Genomic DNA, 23,832 nt, shown 5'->3' on the forward strand with positions numbered 1-23,832 from the left:
GGTGCCACAGATCCTTAGTCAATGATAATAATTTTCAGGACACACATTTAGAGGAACCATTCCTTCAAGTAGATAAATAAGATTTATATGTAGTTTTGTATGCAACAACAGGCTTTAAATTTGGAAGCATGCAGAAAGCAATAAGGTTCACAGAATGGAAATTTACTTGAACAGTTAATATGAATTCAACAGTATTTTGTTTGATAGAATACTGGAGAGAGAACTTTCTGATTTTTAAGTTTATTATGAACAAAATAAATAATGCATCTTTCCATGTAGATAATAATAATAATAATAATAATAATAATAATAATAATAATAATAATAATAATAATAATAATAATAATAATAATAAGTTGGAAGGGACCTTGGAGGTCATCTAGTCCAACCCCCTGCTCAGGCAGGAAACCCTATACCATTTCAGACAAATGGCTGGCCAGTCTCTTCTTAAAAACTTCCAGTGTTGGAGCATTCACCACTTCTGGAGGCAGGTTGTTCCACTGGTTAGTTGTTCTAACTGTCAGGAAGTTTCTCCTTAGTTCTATGTTGCTTCTCTCCTTGACTAGTTTCCATCCGTTGCTTCTTGTACTGCTTTCAGGTGCTTTGGAGAATAGCTTGACTCCCTCTTCTTTGTGGCAGCCCCTGAGATATTGGAACACTGCTATCATGTCACCCCTCACCCTTCTCTTCATTAAACTACACATACCCAATTCCAGCAACCGTTCCCTATATGTTTTAGCCTCCAGTCCCCCAATCATCTTTCTACATATTTCCCAAGACATTATTTCCAATTTATCCAGTATTATGTATAGATTATCTAAAATATTGGAGGTTGTGCCATTTTTGTAGTAGCCAAGTGAGAAAATGAAATCTTTCTATTATTATTATCACAAGTTGATTCTACACTTAAAAGTTCCCATTGAAATCATTGGATCTAAGTAAGTCATAACCAATGTCTCATTGATTTAAATGTAACTAATCAGTAGGATGAAATCTGTAATCAATCAGAATGAATGAAACATGGTAGGCAATGAGGTACCAAATGTGCTTGAAATTACATTTCATGCATAAGTAATTGAAACATAAATATTCAAGCTATTAATTCCATACATTGGTATTATAGTGTAATGAGTATGGAACTGGAGGTTTTAAAGGATTCAGTGGAATTTGAATGGAAAAAGAAGTCTTTGAACAAGCTAGCATATAAAGCCTTAATAAATTTGAATCATGGTACAATGAACACTCACTTGTCTGTTTAACTTGTGGAGATGATGCAGTTGTAGCTTTGCTTGCTAAAACCTCATTGTGGGGAGTTGCTAATAAGTCTAGAGTTAATGTTCAAGGCTGTAGGCAGGGTACTGTATGTATAAAGGCTTTGAAAAAGACTTAATGTGTAAGTCATTTATTTTGTCATCTCTGGCATAGAATATTTGTTTTCAGAAGTTAAGCATGTGCTCTGTTCCCATTTCTATGCTTCTCTTTGTTGAAGTCAGAGGAAATGATATAGTTCATTGCAAACATATTCTGAAGCTTGAGACTTTTTTTTTCTTGCTGGGCCCTATGTATTCTTAATTAATTAAGACTGTTGGCAACTGTGATAGTTATTTCAAGAGTCCTTTTCTTGTGGCACTTGCAGTAATGAACTGTATATCTTAAAACATAATTAAGGTGGTTATTTCCAATGTTTGTAATCACTGGACATATGAATACTGATAACACAGTGAAGAGAAAGGATGCAAAGGAACCAAAACCTGTAAAAACTGTTCCTGATTTAATTCTTTGTGACTTAGTTTTACAAATTGTCTTAGTTAAATTGGAATTTAGGAAGATGGAATAGACAGCAAAGCTAAATTAATCTGCTAAGAAATTCTATCCCTTGTTTAACTGGGAAAAATAATGTATAAAGCTGTCTTTAGAGCAATGGTTAGTTGGTTACAAAGATGTTTTAGCTGTCAATTTCTGATATTCAAGAACTACCAATGATCATACGTCTTGAAACTGTAATAATATTTTAAACATGTTAAAATATTAAGTGTAGCTCATTGTATAGTTTTTGCTTTTGTCTATTCTTTGTAACAGTATGTGACACATTTGTTAAAGAGAACAACTTGTTCCTTGTTTTACAAGGTGACTTTGAGGTGTAACATTCCAATATGAATGGATGAGCTTCAGGAGGTTAATGAGTAAGTGGGAAGAACATGATATATCATCAGCAGGGGGAAAAAATGAATGCTATGAGTGTTTGAAAGTTATTATTTTTAAAGCAGGTAATTTAGCATGCACTGTGTGCATTGGCTGTGAACATGTGTGCGGTTATGCCTAACTGCAAGTCTTATTCATGTACAACTCAAATAAATTTCACTCCAGAGATGAAAAGAGATACAAAACATATCTTTCAAATTATTTCTTCGTATTATACCAATAGGCTAATTTAAACTATGCATGTGCTTTCTAGTGGCTTGACAAAACCTATGTTGTACAACTGCTTTGTATGACTCATAGTCAGTTTGAGAGAACATAAAATGGATATTTTAATGCTCAAAGGAGCTGTTGTACCAGTGGGATATTCTGTGCAATTATGCAACATGTATTTGCATGTGTGTTCATAATGCAGGACAATTCAAGTTTAATTTTGAATCCTAGATTTACAAGGGGCCAGATTAAATATGTATGTGGACTTTATTAGTTAAAAATGTGTTTGATATTGTTTGAATCTTTGCCAAGACAATACTCTTCCCGACAAATTATTCTACATCAGCTTACTTTTAGAGGTGGCACTTATATCTAGAATACATAATTATGAGTTATGAAGTGTATAGTTTGCTTATTACATTTTCATATGCAAAAGCAATTCCATTATTAGAATATATAGAAAATGAAATCAACTTTCAACTTGTATTTAGTAGAGCTCAGCCAAAGAATCCATTACTTTGTCTTGCTGTTTTCACATTTCTCCTTCCTTTGATGATTTTTGGGACAGCCTTGCACACTGTTTATTAATGTAGTCAGTCTATTGTCACTGTGTGGTTGTTCTTTCTGCTTTTAGTCACTGTACTGTCCACACACACACTTTCTTTCTTCATCTAAGATAACTTTTCTCTTCCACTTATTTGGCTTCAAATAATGTCATATGTTAAATGTGATTAACTTCTCTGTAGTGTGATTTGGCTCTATAGTGACATTTTGCGAGTGTCAAATAAAAATATTTACTGGTTATTCTAGAAACTAGCAACTAAAAATTAGATGGCAAAAATGGATGCATGGAATGCAACCATTGTTGCTGCCAGAATCATGAATAGCCCCTTCTTCAATCCTATAAAAGCTTGCTTATGAAATTTGAGTCTTAAATTTAAACCTCAATTACCTCTAAACTCGTCATGCCTAAACAGGCTTAAAACTGCTTTACAACAATTGGTAGGTATTGTTGTTTGGTTAGGAGCTCAAAGCCTTGTGAACTGACTTGCCTAGGACTATACAAAATATTAGTCACATGCAAACATTCCTGTTTGAGGAAATTAGACCAGTGTTCAAAAACTAAAGGAGAACAAAGCAAATTTGGTAGTAGAGTCAGCTCTGCAATACTATGTCTAGTTCAAACTTAAAATCCTTGATACGAAGTCTAATTATGCTTTTTTCCTTCTTCCCCACTATTGGACATTTCCTTCATCTGACTGCATATTTAGAAGAAATGCATATTCCTACTCCTATTACTTGTAAGTACCTAGTTGGATATAACAATTTCCTTAAGCATGCACACCAGAGCAGCAGGATTTTGTTTCTTTGTTTATAAAATATTTTTCTTGATTTTTTTTGTATTACTTCACTATTTTTAATGAATACCATTAATGCCCATGCTATTAATACCATCAGCCACATATTTAAAGGGGAGAAAAATAGAAGAACACAAGAGAGTTGGTTCTGTGTGCAGATATAATCCATAACCTTCTCACTCCATTTTTCCTCACTAGTCTTTGACTGGCAACTCTGTCTGATTAGGGCCAAAAGAAATGAATACCATAACAGGCAGGACTCTTTGTTATTCTTCCTCACATTTCTGAAAATCAACACTGTGTATTAAGAGATGTTCATCTGGAAGCATTCTTGCTTTTTTTGTTTGTTTGTTTGTTTAATATGCTATTTGGGCACCCTTTACTGAGAATACAGATTGTGGGAAAGATAAGTTTGAACATTTGCATATTCACAGTTCTAATCAAGATAATCATAAGGAGGATCCTTTAAAATCCTTAAAAATATCTGCAGCCATGTGCTTCTTAAGCAAACCAATTAGAACTGTGATTCATGCCAGCACCTTGATTAAATATTGTTCCACTGGCCTTCCAAAAGATATTGATCATATAATTCCTTAGCATCTCAAAGAAAAGTCTGCATCTATTAATAAGGCCAGAATTAAACATTGTTAACAGATCTAAATCTAAGGAAGTTGCATATTTTAAAAGAATGAAGTAAATGCTTTTTCCACAGTATTCAGACTAGCTTTACATAGAATTCACATACAGGATATCATGTGCCATGTATGAATCAGTTTGAGAGTCCACTAAAAGTGCTTATTGTACTATTACTTCACTAAATTTTGATTTCCAAGGTTTTAAAACATATCCTAGTATTTGAGTACAATTATTTTGGGCTCTGCTAATCCTTAAATTATGCAGGATCTTTGATTTCTTTTTGGCTGGCTTCCCTCATCAAATGTTTAATTTTTTGCTTTTTAAAAAGAGCCAAATGTGACTAAGCTGAAAATGAATCATACATATACTTGCTGAAGTTCATGTCTATATTTCCAACTATTCATATCTCTATAGTCCTGTTTTAGAATAACTTTTGCACTTAACAGGAAGTGCTATAATATTTTATATATTATTTTCTCTCAAAAGAGAATTCATAGAAGTCATATGATTTTCTCAATTAATAAAAGGCAAGAACATTTATGTTCCTTTTTTTCTTGCTCCTTAAATTAATTCTTTTGCTTCCTGAAATGTGATTATCCTTCTGGTTCATCCTTAGTATGTTTATAACATTAGGTTAATATTACTCTAATGAATGGATTAATGTTACCCTATTAATAGGATAATATTAAGTTTTGTCTCCTATTCACAGAGGAAGGACAGAATGTATGAATATCATTTGGTGTAATATAACCATAGATTCAAACCTCCTGTTCTTCACGGTGTCTTTCCAGCAAATAGATTCTCTAGCTCAAAGGCGCAAAAAGTGAAGCCCATCATTACCTGTTTTGCGGTCCTTACTGTAGATTTCTTTATAAAAATATATAGTCATTTAAGTACTAGGCCTAGCTGCAGAAAGCATTAGAATTATTTGGTATTATTTCCAGTTCAGGTTTCCTTAAATGAATCACTCAAGTGGTAGAAGTTGGAAATGGAAAACTGAGGGGGGGGGGATGAATATGATGATGATGATATTAAGTTGAATCACAACCTGGTTAGGTTTTAAATCATCTTTTCATTCGCAAAATACTCATAGAAGCTAAATATATGGAGTCTAAAGGTATATTTAACAGCTTCTGGATGGAGTATAAGTATCCTCGACTTATGACCACAATTGAGCCCAAAATTTATGTTGTTAAGTGAGACACTTGTTAAATGAGTTTTGCCCCATTTTATGACCTTTCTTGCCAAAGTTGTTACATGAATCCCCACAGTTGATAAATTAGCAACCCAGTTGTTAAGTGAATCTGGCTTCCCCATTGATTTTGCTTGTCCAGAAGGTTGCACATGACCTTGGGACACAGCAATGATCATAAATATGAACCAGTTGCCAAGCATCTGAATTTTTTTTTTGGAAAATTTTATTAAATATACATTTAAAAACAAAAGTGGACATGATTCAACTTCCCTAGCTACAACACTACTATTAGTGTTATCTTATGTTACAGAAAGAAATAACAAAAACCTAAAATACAATCTATAACAGGACAGAGTATAAAAAACTGTACATATAAAATCTGTCGGTTATTTTAGTAAACTGTCATTCAGTCCTCAGCGTTATATTTACGTATCTTTCAGTTATGTCCATTATATAGATGCTAATAAAAAAATCCTTACATTATCAATCAATCAAACAATGTTCATCTCAGCGATCCTCCTTAACTCTAACCAATTGTACAAATTTTGCAAAATTTCATAATACTCCGTTTCATTCTTATTTTTGATCTCTAGGGTTAACCTGTCCATTTCAGCACAGGATAAAATTTTATCTGTTATTTCTTCTTCAGTGGGTGTTTCCTTTCTTTTCCATTTTTGGGCATATGCCAGTCTTGCTGCCGTTAAGATATGTACTAATAAGTAGAGAGATGCTTTACTGAGATTATCGTTAATAATCCCTAATAAAAAGATTTCTGGTTTTAAATCAATTTTTTGTCGTAATATTTCTTCCAACCAATTTTTAATCCACTGCCAAAAACCTTTCGCTTCTGAATATTCCCACCACATATGATGACAAGTCCCTGGAAGCCTTCTGCATTTCCAGCATATTGGTGAGATTTTTTATCTATTTTTGCTAACCTTTTAGGGGGAAGATGCCATCTATAAAACATCTTGTACAAATTCTCTTTATAGGAGGTGGCTAGCGTTAACCTCCTATTTCTATCCCATAGTAGTTGCCAATTATCTAAGTCAATATTATAACCAAAATTTTTACTCCAGGTTAACATTCTTTCTTTTACCTGTTCTTCTGATAAATCCTGTTCTAATAAATATTGGTATTCTTTTTTATCAATCGATCTTCTGTTCCTAGAAGAATTTTATCTAATGGTGTATGCTCTAATTTTATCCCTGGTTCTTTTTTATCTTTTCTGTATCGCGACTGTATTTGTAAGTATGCCCACCATTCCAACTCTACACCATCTTCTGATAATCTTTTTCTTGTTTTCAGGTCTCCATTTTCATCTAAGAGAGCTTTATATGTAATTACACTTCCTAGATTTATAAATTTGGGGTGCATAAAAATCTCTAATATAGATAGCCAATTGGGAATTTCTGTATAGTTATTTTTTTTTTAATTTTTATCCACACATCTAATAGTGCCCATCTAATATGATGATTCTGAAAATACTGATGAGCCCTATATTTTCCATCCCACATTATAGCATGCCACCCAATTTGCATGTCATGAACTTCTAAGGCTAGTAGTCTTCTATTCCTTAAATGTATCCAATCCTCTATCCATACTGCTATTGCTGCTTGATAATATTTTTCCTAGTCTGGGAGGCCGAGCCCTCTTCTTTCCTTTGCATCCTGTAATAATTTTAACTTGATTCTCGGTTTTTTACCTTGCCAAATAAATTTAGATGTAACTCTATTTAAATTTTCAAAAAAATCCTTACCTAATTTAATTGGTACACATTGGAATAAAAAGAGTAATTTGGGCAGTATATTCATCTTGATTGTCGCTATTCTTCCCATAAAAGAGAGCTGCAAGTTTTTCCATCTATCTAGGTCTACTATAATTTGGTCCATTAACTTATCATAATTTTCTCTTTTAAGTGTAGTACATCTTGCTGATAGTTGGATCCCCAAATACTTTACTCTTTTACATGTCTGGATGTCAATTTTTTCTACTAACTCAGTCTCTTGTAAGTTGGACATATTTTTAACGAGCATTTTAGTTTTTTCTTTGTTAATTTTTAATCCCGCAACATCTCCATAATTTTCCAGCACCTGTAATAATCTTGTTCCAGATTCTAAAGGGTCTTCCAAGATGAAAACTAAATCATCCGCATAAGCCTGTAGTTTAAATGTCTCTTTTCTGATTTCTAATTCTTTAATCATCTTATCTTTTCGGATTATTCTTGTGAGTACTTCTAAAGAAAGAATGAATAATAAAGGAGATAGTAGACAGCCTTGTCTAGTACCTTTTTGTATTTGAATGCTATTTGTTAATTCTCCGTTTATGATTACTTTTGCCTCTTGCTTGGAATAGATTGCTTTAAACATATTTATAATTTTTTCTCTGAATTCCATCTGTTTGAGTTGAGTCAACATAAAATTCCATTTGACATTATCAAAGGCTTTATGAGCATCGACAAAAAATAATGCCACTTGTTTTTCACTATGAAATTCATAGTATTCTAAGATGTCTAGTACGATCCTGACGTTATGTCTAATTTGTCTTTTAGGCAAGAAGCCGTTTTGGTCAGTATGAATAAATTCCGCTAAATATTTTTTTAAATCTTTCTGCCATTATAGTCGTGAAAATCTTGTAATCCGTGTTCAGTAAAGAAATGCGTCTATAATTTTTAATACAGGTCAAATCAGAGTTTTCTTTAGGGATTAGTGAGATGATTGCTTATTTCCATGAGTTTGGAATTTTTGCTATGTTTAGTACCTCATTAAATAAATCCAATAGTGTTGGGACCAAAAGTTCTTGGAGGTTTTTATATATTTCGGACGGTAATCCATCAGGGCCAGGTGTTTTATTACTTTTTTGTTTTTAATAGCTTCCATAATTTCCTGAACTGTTATATCTTTATTTAATATATTTTGAAATTCTTCTGAAACCTTCAGTAGGTCTGCTTTCATAAGATATTGTGATATTCTTTCCTCAGTGATCATTTCCTCCTCTTTATAAAGATTTTTATAGAATTCATACGTCACCCATTTTTTCACATCATTTTGATGTACTATCTCCCCTCCTTGATTACGTAATTTACTAATCCATCTATTATCTTTTTGTTTTTTCAATCTATAGGCCAGCCATCTCCCAGGTTTATTTGCCTGCTCAAAAATTTTTTGTCTAATGCTTTTTATTTATTGTGCCAATTCTCCCTTTTGTATAATATTCAATTTATGCTTATTTAAATCCATCTGTTGTTTTAAATCTCTACATTGTGGGGTTTTTTGTAGTTCTAATTCTAATTTTTTATGTTCATCCTCTAAACTTTTTCGATATTGCCTTTTCTTTTTATATTCATTGGCCATATACGCAATTGCAGTTCCTCTCATAATTGCTTTGGCCATATCCCATAAATTTGGAGTGCTAGTCCCCTCTTTCTTATTTATCTGGAAGAATGTCCGCATTTGTTCCTCCATCTTATGTTTAAATTCTGTTTGGTTTAGGGTTGCCTTTTTAAGAGTCCACCTCCTTGTTGTTGTCTTCTGTTCTTTCCATTTAATTACAATGGGATTATGATCTGCCCAAGTATTAATTTCTATTATTATATCATTAATATCTGAATTTAGTTCTTTTGTTGTCCAGACCATATCAATTCTGGACCATGATTGATGCCGCCCTGAATAGTAGGTAAATTGCTCTTCATTAAAATTTCTTTCCCTCCAACTATCTTGAATATTTAATTCCTCCACCATTTAAAAAAAAGTACTGGGTAATATTCTCCTGGTTCATTTCCTAACTTCCTCACTCTTATAATCTAATTCTCTGTCTATAATTGTATTAAAGTCACCAATTATACAAATGTTCTCATAATCCATATCAGCAATAACCTTATGCAATTTCTTATAAAATTGTCTTTGTTTTTCATTGGAGGCATAAATTCCTACCAGGGCGACCTTTTTTTTGCTCAAGGAAATTTCAATAATCAATATTCTACCTTCCTCATCTTGATAAATTTGTCTTGCTAGGATTCTTTCTTTATCACAATTTTTTCTGCTGTGAAAGCGATACAAATTTAATTCCTAACTTAGGGTAGTTTAATAGATCCTGATCTTGAGTCTTTATATGTGTTTCTTGTAGAACTGTTATATCTAAATTTTTCTTACTGAGCGTATTCAAAATTATATTTCTCTTAGGTGGGGAGTTTTGTCCATTCACATTTAATGATAATACTGTTAATATTTCTATATTACTGCCTCTGTTTTGATCTTGTTGCCCTTGTCAGTCTATCTTCCTTAACTTCTTTGTGTCTACACTCATCATTGTTGTCATGGTGCATTCTCATTTTTTCTCTTCTCTCTGTTTCCTGTTCTTTGTCTTGTGATTCCCGTGTCTTTCTATTATATCTCTCTGCATTGTTCCCTTCTCTTAACTCTCTTTCTTCTAGTTCATCTTCATTGCCTAGATGCTGCTGGAAAAACTCTTCTGCTTTATCAATCGAATCTAACCTATATCTCTTTTCTTGCCAGGTCACTACAATCCCTTCTGGCGTCAGCCACCTAAAATTAATATTTTGTCTTATTAATTTTGATGTAATATGTTGGTAGGGCCTTCTCAGATCTCTTACCCTCCTAGGGACTTGTTTGAGGACAATTAGTTGTTTACCTCTATATTCCATTGGGTCGTCCCTTGTTCTGTGCAAAATCTCATCCCTAATTGACTTCTTCACAAATTTGATATGTACCTCCTTGGGTAAGTTATTTCTTCTCGTGTAATTTGTGTGAATTCTATATATTTCATCAATCTCATTTGCCATTTCATCTTTCCCTGTCCCTAGGGCCCTTGCTAGCAAGTCCGTCATCATTTCTGGGAGGTCCTCCCCTTTCTCTTCCTTCACGTTTTGGAAACATAAATAGTGGTCTGCTTTTTCAGTTTCAAGCAGTATAATGGTTTTTTCTAACTCTTTATTTGCTTGCAAAAGTTTTTCATTCATTTCATCTACTCTTCTTTCCTCCTTATTCATTCTATCCTCCATTTCTAATAATTTCTCTTCATTTTTCAATATTTGCTGTTGAAAACATTCAAATTTTCTGTCCATTGCTCCCATCCTCTCTTTGAGTTCTCCAGTATCATTCCTTATTTCACCTATTTCTCTTTTTAAATGTTCATGATTTCTCAACATAACCTCTTGCATGGATTGTAATATTGCTTGTATGTCTTTAAGTGAGCTTGCTCACTCCCGCGGCATCATCTCCTCTATAGGCCTTTGCCCTGCTGGGCTTAATTCTGCTGATGAGGCTTGGGTCATCTGCCTTCTTCCAGTCCCAAATCTCATGAGATTTGGGATGCTTGTCATATTTCTAAATGACGTCAGCCAACCCTCCCACTTATACACAATCTTTGTCTTTCCCTCCATCACACCTGGGGAATTTATCGTTCTTCCAAGGTTATAATCACTAGTGCCTTATATCTTAACAATGCTAGATTTTGTTGCTAACACCATATCCAAACTATGACATCTATTACACTAAAACATAATAATCATTATTAATCCATTTCAAATATCTATATTCCAAATAGTCCTACCTTTTCTATATAGAAACATATAACAATAATATAACCAATATTATTCAATTCTTTAACAATAAAAACCAGATTTCACAGTCAGTTCAGTTATGAATACTATTATATACAACAAGGAGAGAAATAGATTTTCTCTCCCTCCTTAAACATTCAACTTTTTGTTCCTTATTAGTCTCCTCCAAATCAATCGTCCTATAGGTTATATTCAATTAATTCTTATTGGTCTAAATTCTCAAAACAATTACCATTTATCCCTTTTGTTTTAGAAACTTTTTGAAACAAATAGTTCACTTCTTAAGTTATGAGTATCACTCTTCCCTCCTTTGATGCTAATTGGTCATTAGTTTTTCTTCAAAATGTCCACTCTCTCAGCTCAGTCCGCACTGCCACTCTTCAAATTTATTTTGTTTTTGGTTAAACTCCTTCTTGGCTTTACTGCAAGAGCCAGAAAGAGAAAGCACCCTTGATCTCCAGTCCTTACAGCCTGTGAGCCTGTTGCTTTAAGGTCAGATCTCTTCCCCCCCCCCACATCTCCTTCTCACCATTATCTGACAGGGGAGATGAATTCCCCTTTCGCTCTGGGGCCTCTCCTCTTATCTTCTCTTCTGTGAAATTCTCCGGAAAGATTTCACCATCCGGAATACTTACAAGAGTTCGCTGAGTGTTTCTTCTGCCTGGTTAGATGAATCGCTGTCCCACTGGCTCACCACTATTTTTGACAGCTGTCATTTCTTCACGGCTGTCATAATGGGCCTTTTCCTTCACCCGGCTCTCTTGTAGGCTGTCCTGTTTTCTGCAGCTCGAACTGCTGTCCTGAGCTGCTCAGATGGGCACCTAATCTCGCTCCAAGAGATCTGGGGCTTTTTAAAAAACCCACCAGGAACAGAGAAAAAGCTGTGAGATCAGCACGCTCATTCGGAGTGGCGTCTCAACACAGCCATTCCGTTTGACAGCTCGCCAAGCATCTGAATTTTCATCACGATTATGGGGATGCTGCAAAGGTCGTAACTGTGAAATATGGTCGTAAGTCACATTTTTCAGGGCCATTGGAACTTTGAATGGCCACTAAATGAACTGTTGTAAGTTGAGAACTACCTGTAGTGGTTTAGGCATCAGCTAGAAAGTGGGAAACCATAAGTCCATATCCTGCCTTAGGCATAAAGCCAGCTGGGTGACTCTGTACCAGTTACTTTCACTCAGCCCTAGGAAGGAGAAAGTGGCAAATCACTTCTGAAAAACCTTGCCAAGAAAACTGCAAGGACTTGTCCAAACAGTCTCTGAGAATTGGACCTGACTGAAGTAAGAAAAAAGAAAAAAGAAATGATCCCTCTGGTTACTGATGACTTGTAATGTTAGGTTTTGTATTCTGCTTTTCTAATAATGTAGAAATTAAATAGAAATTGTAGAATAGAATAGTATTGTGAAATAGTCCATCACCAAGGCAGTGATTAGTTTTACATTGGATTAAATTTATATTGTTGCAGCTTTAGATTTTTCTTTTATGCTACTCTAGAAATTTCATATTATTTGCTATTGGGGGAGTGTTATTATTTCTTAAGGGGAAAAAATCACTATGCTATAGGCTAGGGTTTAGTTTTATCTCTTTGGCAAAATATTGTTGATCATTCTTTTGAAACTTTCCCATGTGCAAAATGAGTACCCAGGGATTATATGCAACCTTCTGCATGCTTAATAGCATATATCAAAGCATATATTTGGTTTCCATTGCAATCTCATACATAAAGTAATAAAGTTGTTAAAAGAAGTGATTCAAATTGAATCATTTGGATAAATCCGTACCAACTATTTTGTGAAATGTCATCATTTACACATTGAATATGTCAAATATAGAAAATAAATAAAACATTGATTCTCCTTGCATTTTAAGAATATAACCCAGCAAGAATTGCTATTATAGCATTTTATATGTTTTAAAGGTGCAGATAAATTTCTTAAGTCAAATCTTTGAAATGAATGGAAAGAAAACTGCACAATTGCAATAATTTTAGAAGCTTTGCATTTGGAAAAAATATATGATTATGCAGACTCTTTACCATTAAATCACAAGGTTTCCTATTGACAATCACTTGCTCTAGTACAATTTTAGCATACAGAGTTGAATTTCCTGCCTTTGTGACTTTGTGAACCTAGTATTGCCCAGAGGAATACTGCCGTTTTTGTAACACTCTCTTCAGCTTGTCCTATCATGTAAATTTTGGATGTTCAGCAGGAATTATTGCACATCTTTTTAAGGATTTAAATATGATCTGGGTTTCTCTGTGAATACTTGTTCTTTTTATTTATTTAGTTATTTTGCTCCTACCCTTCCTTTCGTCCAAAGGATTTTATATGTTACCTCAGTACTTTCCCTTTAAATAGATAGAGCCAGATCTAGATGGCTAATTTAAATTTTCTACAATGCTTTAAGATGATCCCTGGGGGATTTCAAATCCTGTCTCTCTGGTCAAATATTGACATGGCACCTACTATCTGATTCAAAGGTGAAATCAAAGTAGAGATTTGAACAGAATTTAAAGGTTTATCTCAGATGTTATGTAATTGTAGTCATTGAAAGTCTAGTGCTTATTAAGTACTAAGAAGTTTCAGAGAGGCTCTGTTCTTTATTGCCTAAAATCCTTTAAATATACTACATTCTATCTTTACTGTTGGTCGACAAAATGCAACACATATATGAAAACAATAAACATAAGCATTTTTCTATGACATTTATCTCAGCACACACTGGTTTCATTTTTTTTCTGACAGTCATTTGAGAATTCTTTCTTCACCATTCACCTTGTAATTCGTGTAACAACCAAAGCATGGGTATGCACCCACACCCACACACTGTCTGAGAACTGGCAGGCAAAATTCTTCAGAATTTCACATTTGATAAGCCTATGATCTGTAAAGGATTATCACTAATGAGATGAAAGTCACTTTTCCTAGATGCTTCAGTTGTGTTTATGGTCAAGGAAGGGAACAGAAATTGTCACTGATATAGCTTGTCATGACTTTAGAAATAGCATTTGAATTGCTTTCTTTGTGGAAGGTAAGCATTTCAGATAAATGCTTCTGTCACTCAAAAGACAGCTCAGCACACTGACAGGTCAGAAGTCATATTCAGTGCTTAATTTTATCTTTTTTTCCCCTTGATGCTTCTTACAATGGAAGAATGTAACTAGTGGAGTCCCCTAGGTTGTGTCCTAGGATAAGTGCTTTTTAAGATATTTTATATATGGCCTGGAATTGGGCATGAAATCACCAAGTTCACTGAGGATACTAAATTGTTCAGAGTAGTAAAAACAATAAAAGATCTTGAAGAACTCCAAAGGAATCTCTGCACACTAGCAGAGTGTCAAAATGCCAGATGTGAGCAAGGGTAAAGTGTTGCATCTTTGTACCAAAAACCCTAACTACTCATAAAAGTTAATGGGATTAGATCTAGCAGTGATTAACGAAGAAAGAGAATTTGCCAACATCATAATGCCCTTATATCAATCAATGATATATTGAAATACTGTTTGCAGTTCTGGTCAGCACACCTCAAAAAGGATATAAGGGAACTAGAGAAGTTTCAAGAGCAACTAAGATAATCAGTTCTTAGTTTTCCTATAAGATAATCACAGCAGTTTTCCTATAAGAAAAGATGGAGATTTTGGGGACTTTTTAGTCTAGAAAGGAAGCAAAATGAGAGGAAGCATTTTTAAGGTGTAGAAACTAAGCATGGTGGGCATAAATTGGATAAGAAAAAGCTGTTTCCCCTTCCTAAAATCCTAGAATTAGAGGTCAAGGCAGTGCAATTAAATTCTTAAAAAAATTCGGACAAATGAATGCTTTTAAAAATACAGTGTATAAATAAATTTCGGAATTTATTCCACCAATTCATGGACCTCACAGAGATCAATGTCTGCTAAGCCTTGATGGTGATGTGACTACCTCTGAAGGTTATCTAGAAGTCTAATAGGCTTCTTTGTATAGTTGGTGGGTTGGCTGTGAAAACAGATTGCTGATCTAGATAGGCCAGGCATCTGATCCAAAAAGGCCATTCTTATGTTCTTAAGCCAACATTTTTAAATAGAAATAGGTTGAACACTTATTTTAAATCTCTCTTAGGCCTGTTAAAATGTTATAAAAAGGTCATTGTGGTCCTACATTCTGTGATGTTGCAGCACTAATGTCCCACTCTAATGGTTTAAATTGATTCATTAGGTTTCTTCAATATGTAAGGATTTTACATACTTCTGTTATTTTGAATCATTATATTGGCATATCAGGTTATTTGTGTGATAAAGGACATGAATTATCCCAAATGTTTTTCTTAATTTCTAAGTCCAGACTAGTGTTTCAGGATCTCCTCTATAATTTAAAAAACAGCAAGGTAATTTTAAATTATTTTACTGCAGATTTATTGCAGATTATTTTATTTTGGATCTATTTGTGGGGGCTATTAAATTCAAAAGTATATGATTTGGCTTTTGCGGAACAAAGAAACAGTGGTATTTTTATAATTTAACAAGCCCAGAATTGGGAAATATATCTATTGGTAGCTTTTGATATCAGTGATGGTACTTTATTGGACTAACTGAGGGAGTTGGGTGTGGGAAACACAGTTCTTTAGTGTTTCTCCTCCTTACAGTCAGTGTTGATAGGAAGGGGAAGAGTCAGATCTATATTGCAGAGTACCTCAGAATTTGATTCTATCCCCTCAAATTTAATATCTTTATGAATTTGCTGAGGGAATAATTTGTTGGCATGGAGTTAGGCATCAGTATATCTTAGTGGAATTTCCCTGTCCCAGGCCATCCAAATGTGGTAATGGACTGAAAGCTGAAAGTATTTGAATGGGAAGAAATGGTTTTGGTTCAAGTGATTTTCCATCATTAACTCTGAATGAGATAATAAAGTTGTGCAATGTGAATCCTACTTGAGGAGAAAGTCGCAGCTGTGATCATGATAGCTTTTACACAAAAGCATCTTGTGCACCAGTAGCAACTATTTCTAGATCAGCAGGCACTGTTCATGGTTATTCATGTCTTACTTTCCTCCCCTATTGCAACATGCTGTATAGGGGGTTGCCCTTGGTGAACATTTGGGAACTTCAGTTTGTCCAGAATGCAGTGAACATGTGCTTTTTGAACACACCAGGATACAACCATATATAATTACTGGTATATGAATGGCATGAGTTCAACTGTCCCTTAGTAAGCTTCCAAGTGCTATTATGGAGTTTGTTATCATCTATAAAGCCCTATATAGAATGAAAGTTACTTACCCAATCACGAACCTGTGATGGTTTCCACATGTACTATCAGATATGGAAGGATGGATTTGCGCTGGGTTCCCTCAGGAAAGCAGTATCATCTGTTGAGTCCTAGGAAGCATGCTTTATCTGTCATGACACCTAAACCTAATCTCCCCCAAGAGATACAGATAATTCCAACTCTATTGGACTTTCAGAAGACTGAAGATCTGGGTCTTCTTCTATGCTTCAGGATGAGAATCTTAGTTACTGAAATTCTGGTTTGGGTGCATGAAATACATGGAAATTGAGGTTTAATGGGGGATTCTATTTGTTTCTTTTTTCAGTTTTAATGGATTGCTATATTTTCATTTTGTTCACCATCCAGAGTTTAACTGCGTAGAGGGGCAGCCATATAAATTGAATTATAAATAAATAAATCCTTTAAAGAAATTGAATTATTAGGGTGTGTAGGAATTTATTTCAATCTATCATTTAAATTTATTTTAATAAGCAATATTCATTTTTATACCCCTTAATAGTATAGCAATAATGGCTAACCTCAGTAACTTAAAATGCTCATTATGATAGGCTCATCATTTCAGATTACATTTTGACTGAGAAATCAAACAAACTAATAATTAAGTTAATATAGCTGCATTCTATTAACAATCTAGAATATTACTTCTGCATAAGTTGCGCAATTACCTAGCTAGTCCCTACAATATATTGCTGAACCTATTATTGGTTATATATTATAATATATTTTTTCTTTATAATATTTATTATTATTTATTTAGAAGTGCATAACATCAAATAGCCCTTGGGGAGACTTAGCATTATGCACATGGACTTTTGCCCCCCCTATTAATAATATGTATTTTATTTCTATCTTAACACTTTGTGCTTACTTTGAACTGCATAAAGTAGAAAATATATTTTTATCACTCAGTGCAAAACTAGTACTTGCCAAATGAATTAGTCCTATATTGTGCAATGTTTAGTTTACACTCCAGTAAACCCTGAAAATTGGGTTATTTCCAAAAGTCGTAGGTAAGTTAATCAGGGGGAAATGTGATGTGTGCATACAGCCTCATATCTTTTCACAGAAGACATGCCTCTGCACAGGAGTTCATTCCTGTGTCAATATTAATGAAACCGCCCCAGCAGACTGTGAAACCCATTTACTAATATTTATATGGTGAAAGATTAATTGCAGCCCATCTCACATCTATATTGTCATGAAAAAGATCGTGTTATGCCTGTCATTAATCATTACAGAGTAATGAAGCCACAACAAAATGTACACATATTTGTTTTTAAGAGCCACTTCTCACATTAGAACAAATTTCTAAGCAGAAATGCTATGTCATATGGTTACATAGAATCAAGCACACTCATTTTGAACTTAGCAGATATTATGTTAGGATGTAATGAGCATGTATAAGTTTTATTAATCCTATGATAGTGAGGTGGCTCTGTTCCAGAGTTCCTTTGTAATTTCTCTTCAAAACTTATCCTTGGGAGTTCTGAATTAATTTTTCCTGATTCTGAAGTGGAGCTGATGCCCTGTCATTTGCTTTTTCATGTCTAAATCTTACAAATCTCTACACAAATGCGACATGTGACAGTTTATGTTCTACAAGTTAATTTCCTTCTGTCCCTCCTTCATGAATAGTATTACAGCAGGATATATAGATCAACCTACATGGGGGCCACATAAATATTGCAGATGTTCATTCATTAGGCATTTTGTGCAATATATGCATTATCCTGATATATTTTTTAAAAAGAAAAATCCTAATATTAATTATGCAATATCTAATTTTTTAAAAAAGTAATGACTGAAAGGGCATTTCAAATCTTTAAATTCCATAATACCTGCTTCAAATGATGAGTGTGGGCTGACTAGTCTCTCTTCATTAGTCCCGGTCTCCTTTGCCCAGTTGCACCACTATTAAGATGTAATGACAAAGGATGCAAAGGCACTCCTTTTTTTTGTCCCTGCTTCCATCTTTGGACCCATCAAGCAGAAGCCAATACAAGTATAGAAAAAAGGAATAGGTATCTTTTTTTGGTTCAAGAGGTGGTGTTTTTTTTTTGCTGGGGCATGGGATTCATCAGATTTCTAGTCATGCCTTGTCCAAATGCCAATTTCAACCCTCCTTTCCTTTACAAGAATATGGTGATTCCATTTTTATCTTTATTTTGCAGGATCCAAATTATAATTGTTATTGAAGTGAAATAAGCAATTTTGACATACAGGAAGACTTCAAGGTCTCAGACAGAAGTATCTTTGGTGGTACAATATTAGGAGCTACAAAAGGAAGGAGAGAGTGGGTTGGTGGATGAAATTATAGGTTGAAATTGCATCTCCCATCTCAATGTTATTAGCACCAATGCTTCACTTTGTCAGTGCTTTAAGCAAAGCATCCTTACCAAGCAGCTTCATGAAGCAGTGCAGACTTTGCTTCTTCAAAGAGAAAGCAAAGTTGCATCACTGTTTCATTTATCACTACTCTACATTCTCCTCTCGCACATTTTGTGCTCAGAATAACCCTTCAAACTGGAGGAAATGCCCGAGGAAGTCATAGGAGCAATGAAAATTGCTTCAGTGAAATAATTAGTGCTGTCCTCATTGCATGAAAGTTTCATAGTAACTTTCCTGCATGAGAGGCAGACAGTATTCTTACAGGATGAAAAACAGCTATTGTATCAACTCACAATCTTCACCTGACATTCTTGTCTCTAAATGTCTGCAATATTAAATGATCATAGCCAACACCAGAAAAGATGGATTGCCTATGTAAGAAGAATCAATTTATTTTTTGATTAAATAGAAAGGCATTATTTAGCTTTTTTTGTTCCTATGAACAAAACAATTTATTTCACAGGAAGAGGAAAACTGGTAGCATATTTTATTCAGATTTTATTACTGAATAAAATAGTGTACAAAGAACGACCATAATATCTGCAGGTACACTCTCTTTTTCCCTCTTTTTCATTTTCTTATCAGCAAAGTTCATGCAATGTTGTGATGTTCTATATCCATCCAGTTTTAAATATTGTTCCTTTCCCCATTTCCAGGCTGATGATCTTGCAGTGGTGGGAATGGGGAAAAAAAAGTTTTTGACTTGCTACTGTTTGTGGTTAACCCATGCCCAAAATAGATTATCTTCTGATAGGTGTATAAATAAAAAATGGCCTCTTTATAGGGATAGCATTTTATTACTATACCTGTCTGCTATATGTTTAAGGAAACATGGGTGGGGGAAAATTGGGGTGGGTAGAGAAATTCTGGGTTCTTCCCTACTGATTCTCATTCAGCTTGATGACATAGAATTTGCATCTGAGATTATTCCAATTATTCCAACAATAATGGGTTAAGAAGAAGCTCTATGCAAATAAGAATATGTTGGTATGATTTATCATTGTCAGGGTTTAATATTATTGAAAGAAATAAACCATAAGGTGATCCTTCTCTGATCATGTCTTGTTTGGAATGACCTTCCACAAGCAAGAGAAAGGAGATGGTAACTCTGACCCTAATCAGCTTTCCTGTCAATCCCCAGTGAAAACAAGAGGGTGTTCTCTTTTCCTTTAAGTCCAGCATGCCATATTTTCTGGATTAGCACTATACTGTACATGTCTTTTAGATCATCAACATTGGCCACAGTGATCTGGAGATGAAATTCATCTGGATATATTAATTCATATTATATCAAACTAATTAAATGCAACTACTGTATTCTTTATTTCCCATGTACTATATATATTCCCCTTCTGTCTCATTAAAATTTACAATTTGCCGGCAATTTTGGGAAAGGCTCTGAAAGCTACATTCAAGGATTGCTTCTTCACTCCCCACCTTGGCAACCTGGAAGCTCAGAGTTATGTTCCAATCTAGAAAGCTTTCTTGAAGTCTTCAACATATATTGCTTTCTGCTGTTGGGTTTCCATATTTTCTCATAATATTAGAAAGTTTGGGAAAGTAATGTTCTACAGTTTTCTGAACACATCAAAAAAATAGAATGCACAGAATCCAGTCCTTACTTCCAAAAACAATCTTTGGGATAGAAAAGGAAATAGCAGCATTAGAAGAAGAGAGCTCACTATGATGTTATGTTTTCCTAGTTCTGCTTCAAAGTTAGTTTCTAGACCTTTACAGATACAACGTATGAGATGCTTTAAGAACAGCATGTTGCAATTATTGCATGTTGCAATAATTTCACAAATAGCAGTTTTTCTTACTGTTCACTTGGAAGGCTTGATTTTTTTTTGAGCCAACAGCAAGATGTTTGTACAAATTTTAATGGCTTATCCTTGTAGAAACTTACCACAAAAATGTTTTTTTAAAATCTTAAATTAAGGAAAAACTTAAATTTGTGGTATCTACCAGTATATCAGAAACAGTTATGGAAACAGGCTTCTAAGTTATCAGAAATTGCACACATGTAAGCAAAACATAACTCGATTATGGGCACTTTATAGATGGCATTGGAAAACTGTAAGTGACCTAGACTGATAAACCAAGCATGGCCTTTAGATTTTTAAATTGTATACAGTGTTTAAAATAAATTTAAATTTTAAGTATATTAAAGTTAGGAAAATAAAAATAAAAATAAAAATATGTCTCATTATTACCATCTTTCTCCTGAAGATGAACTTTTGGCAAAAGATCAAGGTCTCACAATACATATTTTACTCAGCAGACAGATTGTTTTTCCAGTTGGAATAGAGGTTGACAGCATTTCTAAGGGGCAGTATACATGACCAGAGACAAAATTATAAAAGGAGCTTCCATGATTAGATTCATATAATTGCTTGATAAGACCCCACTGCTGTCCCATTTGGTTATGCTCTTTTTTCCTTGACCCAGATTTTGAATGTTGTGAATTTCCATGATACTCCATTGCTACTTTCATATCCCCTCTCCATTGCTAACTCTTGCAAATGGAGATGTATCAAAATGCATCCTCATATTTGCAACAACCCTGCATGTTATGTCAAATCAGATAAAAATACTGTATGTGTGTATGTGTGTTTGTATGTATATGTATGTATGTATGTATGTATATGTATATGTGTGTGTATATGTATATATATATATATATACAGTGCTTTTTTTGTAAAAGAAAAAGGTGCCAGAACTCACACATGTCATACAACCCACAACCCACCTTGCCTACCCTACAAGGTTCCATCCAAAAAAGTGCCGGAACTCCGTTCTGAGCGTTCTATGAGAAAAAAAGCCCTGTAGTTTGGCAGGTCGAATCCTGAGTGCCACGTAACAGATTGAGCGCCTGTTACTCGTCCCAGCTTCTGCCAACCTAGCAGTTCGAAAGCACATAAAAATGCAAATAGAAAAATAGGGACCACAACGGTGGGAAAGTAACAGTGTTCTGTAACATACAGCATATATATATATATATATATATATATATATATATATATATATATATATATATATATATACTGTAAACTATTATTGACTTGGTTTTATTTCAATTTCTTTTAATTTATGAAGGAAAATAATTCTGATTTCTTCTTTTTTCAAAACGCTCTGAAGGAAACTAGCTAAGAAGCAAAAAGAGACCCAAAGCAGCAGTCAACGAGAAATGGGGCCTGTTGCTGCTTCAGACAAGACTGCTACAAAAAGCGCGACTCACAATGAAGACACTTTCGCTTCAGGCTGCCAAGATGTTAATGGATTCAGTAAGTTTCACTTCTCAGGATGATTTTTGGTAATTAATTGACTTGCATCCCACTGAAGCAAACAAACAAAAAGTTAAAGGTATAAAGTTAAGGATTAAAGAAAAAAAACCTCAGTATTATTTCTTTCCTGCTCTAATTCTTGGAAGCAGGAAGAGGCCTCTTTGACTTTTGCAGTCCCAATTCAAAACAGATGCCAACCATCTCAGCCCATTTGGTCTAGTGATTGAGATACCAAGCTAGAAGACTGAGAGTTCTATCCCACCTTAGACATGAAACCAGACTGGATGATTTTTGGTGAATTATTCTCTCCCTCAATCCAACCTGCTCACAGGGTTGTTGTGGGGAAAATAGTAAGAGGGAGGAGTATTAGGTATATTCTCCCCTGACTTAGTTATAGAAATAATAATGGTGGGATAGAAATAAATAAAAATACTTGAAATCCCCAGATCCTTTTATAGTTGTCCCTAGAACTTTCTTTTGTCACTTTTTGTCAAAAGCCAGTGCTGTGTATTCCTACGTTTTTAAACTAGAAACATAAACAAACCTATATGTCCTAATTATGCTTAACACATTTAATAATAGAAGGAAAAAACCAAACATATAGCCCTGATTCAAGAGCAAACCAAAAAATATTTTGCATTATTATATTTTGCATAGAAAAGACTGGACAGCTACCTGTCTAAAATGTTATAGGGTCTCCTGCTTGAGCAGCAGCTTGGACTAGAAGACTTCCCAAGTCCATTCCAGCTCTATTCTGATGGATCACACTGTCTACTCCAAAGCCTTCTCCATTCCCATATAAAAAAATGTGCTTAGCTTGAGTATTCTGAACTGGATCCACTTTGTAAATATAGTCTATAGTCTCCATCCTGAAAGTACAATGATCCTATAGCTCTTCCAACAACCATGAATAGCTGTGCATCTAGTGAAAAGAGTAACAGCCGTTTCACACTGAGTGTTATACGGAAAAAGCCAACATTGCCAAATAAGCTGTTGCTTCTTACTGGGAAGAAAACCACATTCTTGAATTGATGAGCTGAGGAGTCCACCCACAGATTACATTTTTTTTCCTCTGTGGAAAAGATTATTATTATCAGAAATGGACACCTAATGAAAAGCATAGAAAACAGAACCTTTTAATTGTCTATGCTGCCTCCATTACTCATTTTTAGTTTCTGAAATCTCATTCTTCAGATTCAGTTATTAATCAATAGCTTTTAAAACCATGCAGAACAGGTGAACAGAAATATGCACTGTGGCATGCAAAACTATGAAACCAGGAGCTAGTGTAAAATCCCCCGTGATTACAAATCACACACACTTTCACATAATGCTGCTTTCTGTTGAATTGGTCCTTGATTCAGATATGTAGAACAATAAACAGTATTAGCTAGCATTTGTGCATTGAGAGTCATAACTACTAAGGAGATGCAATGCTGGATTTTCCTCTTCTTCTTTACCATCTTCCATTGTGATGATCAAAAACATTCTAAACAAATGAATACTACCCCACTTTAAAAGGGAGACGTCACTCCTCCTTCTGTGCCAAATTGCTCTCTCAGATAAAATAAAATAATTTATTATATTACTGGTTTGCTAACTTGAAGCAACAGGTATTGTTAATGATGCTTTAGAAACTTTGTTTCCCTTTCTCCTCTTTTCAACCGTATGAAAGTTAGAAAACAAACAAGCAAACAAAGCTAACT

At 34.3% G+C, this 23,832-nt stretch overlaps 1 protein-coding gene across 1 annotated transcript in view; it reads left to right on the forward strand.

Annotated features, from left to right (window-relative positions):
• The window catches only part of PTPRT (protein tyrosine phosphatase receptor type T), a gene marked incomplete at both ends in the record, with an annotated part of 687,552 nt that overhangs the window by 587,889 nt on the left and 75,831 nt on the right, over positions 1 to 23,832 (forward strand). The window contains 2 exons of the mRNA XM_083358025.1: positions 3,684 to 3,713; positions 21,981 to 22,126. Of these exons, the coding sequence (XP_083214151.1) occupies positions 3,684 to 3,713; positions 21,981 to 22,126 (176 nt within the window). The remainder of the gene's footprint in view (positions 1 to 3,683; positions 3,714 to 21,980; positions 22,127 to 23,832) is intronic.

The sequence above is a fragment of the Vipera ursinii genome, assembly GCF_947247035.1.
Source record: "Vipera ursinii genome assembly, chromosome: 3".
Lineage (NCBI taxonomy): Eukaryota > Metazoa > Chordata > Lepidosauria > Squamata > Viperidae > Vipera > Vipera ursinii.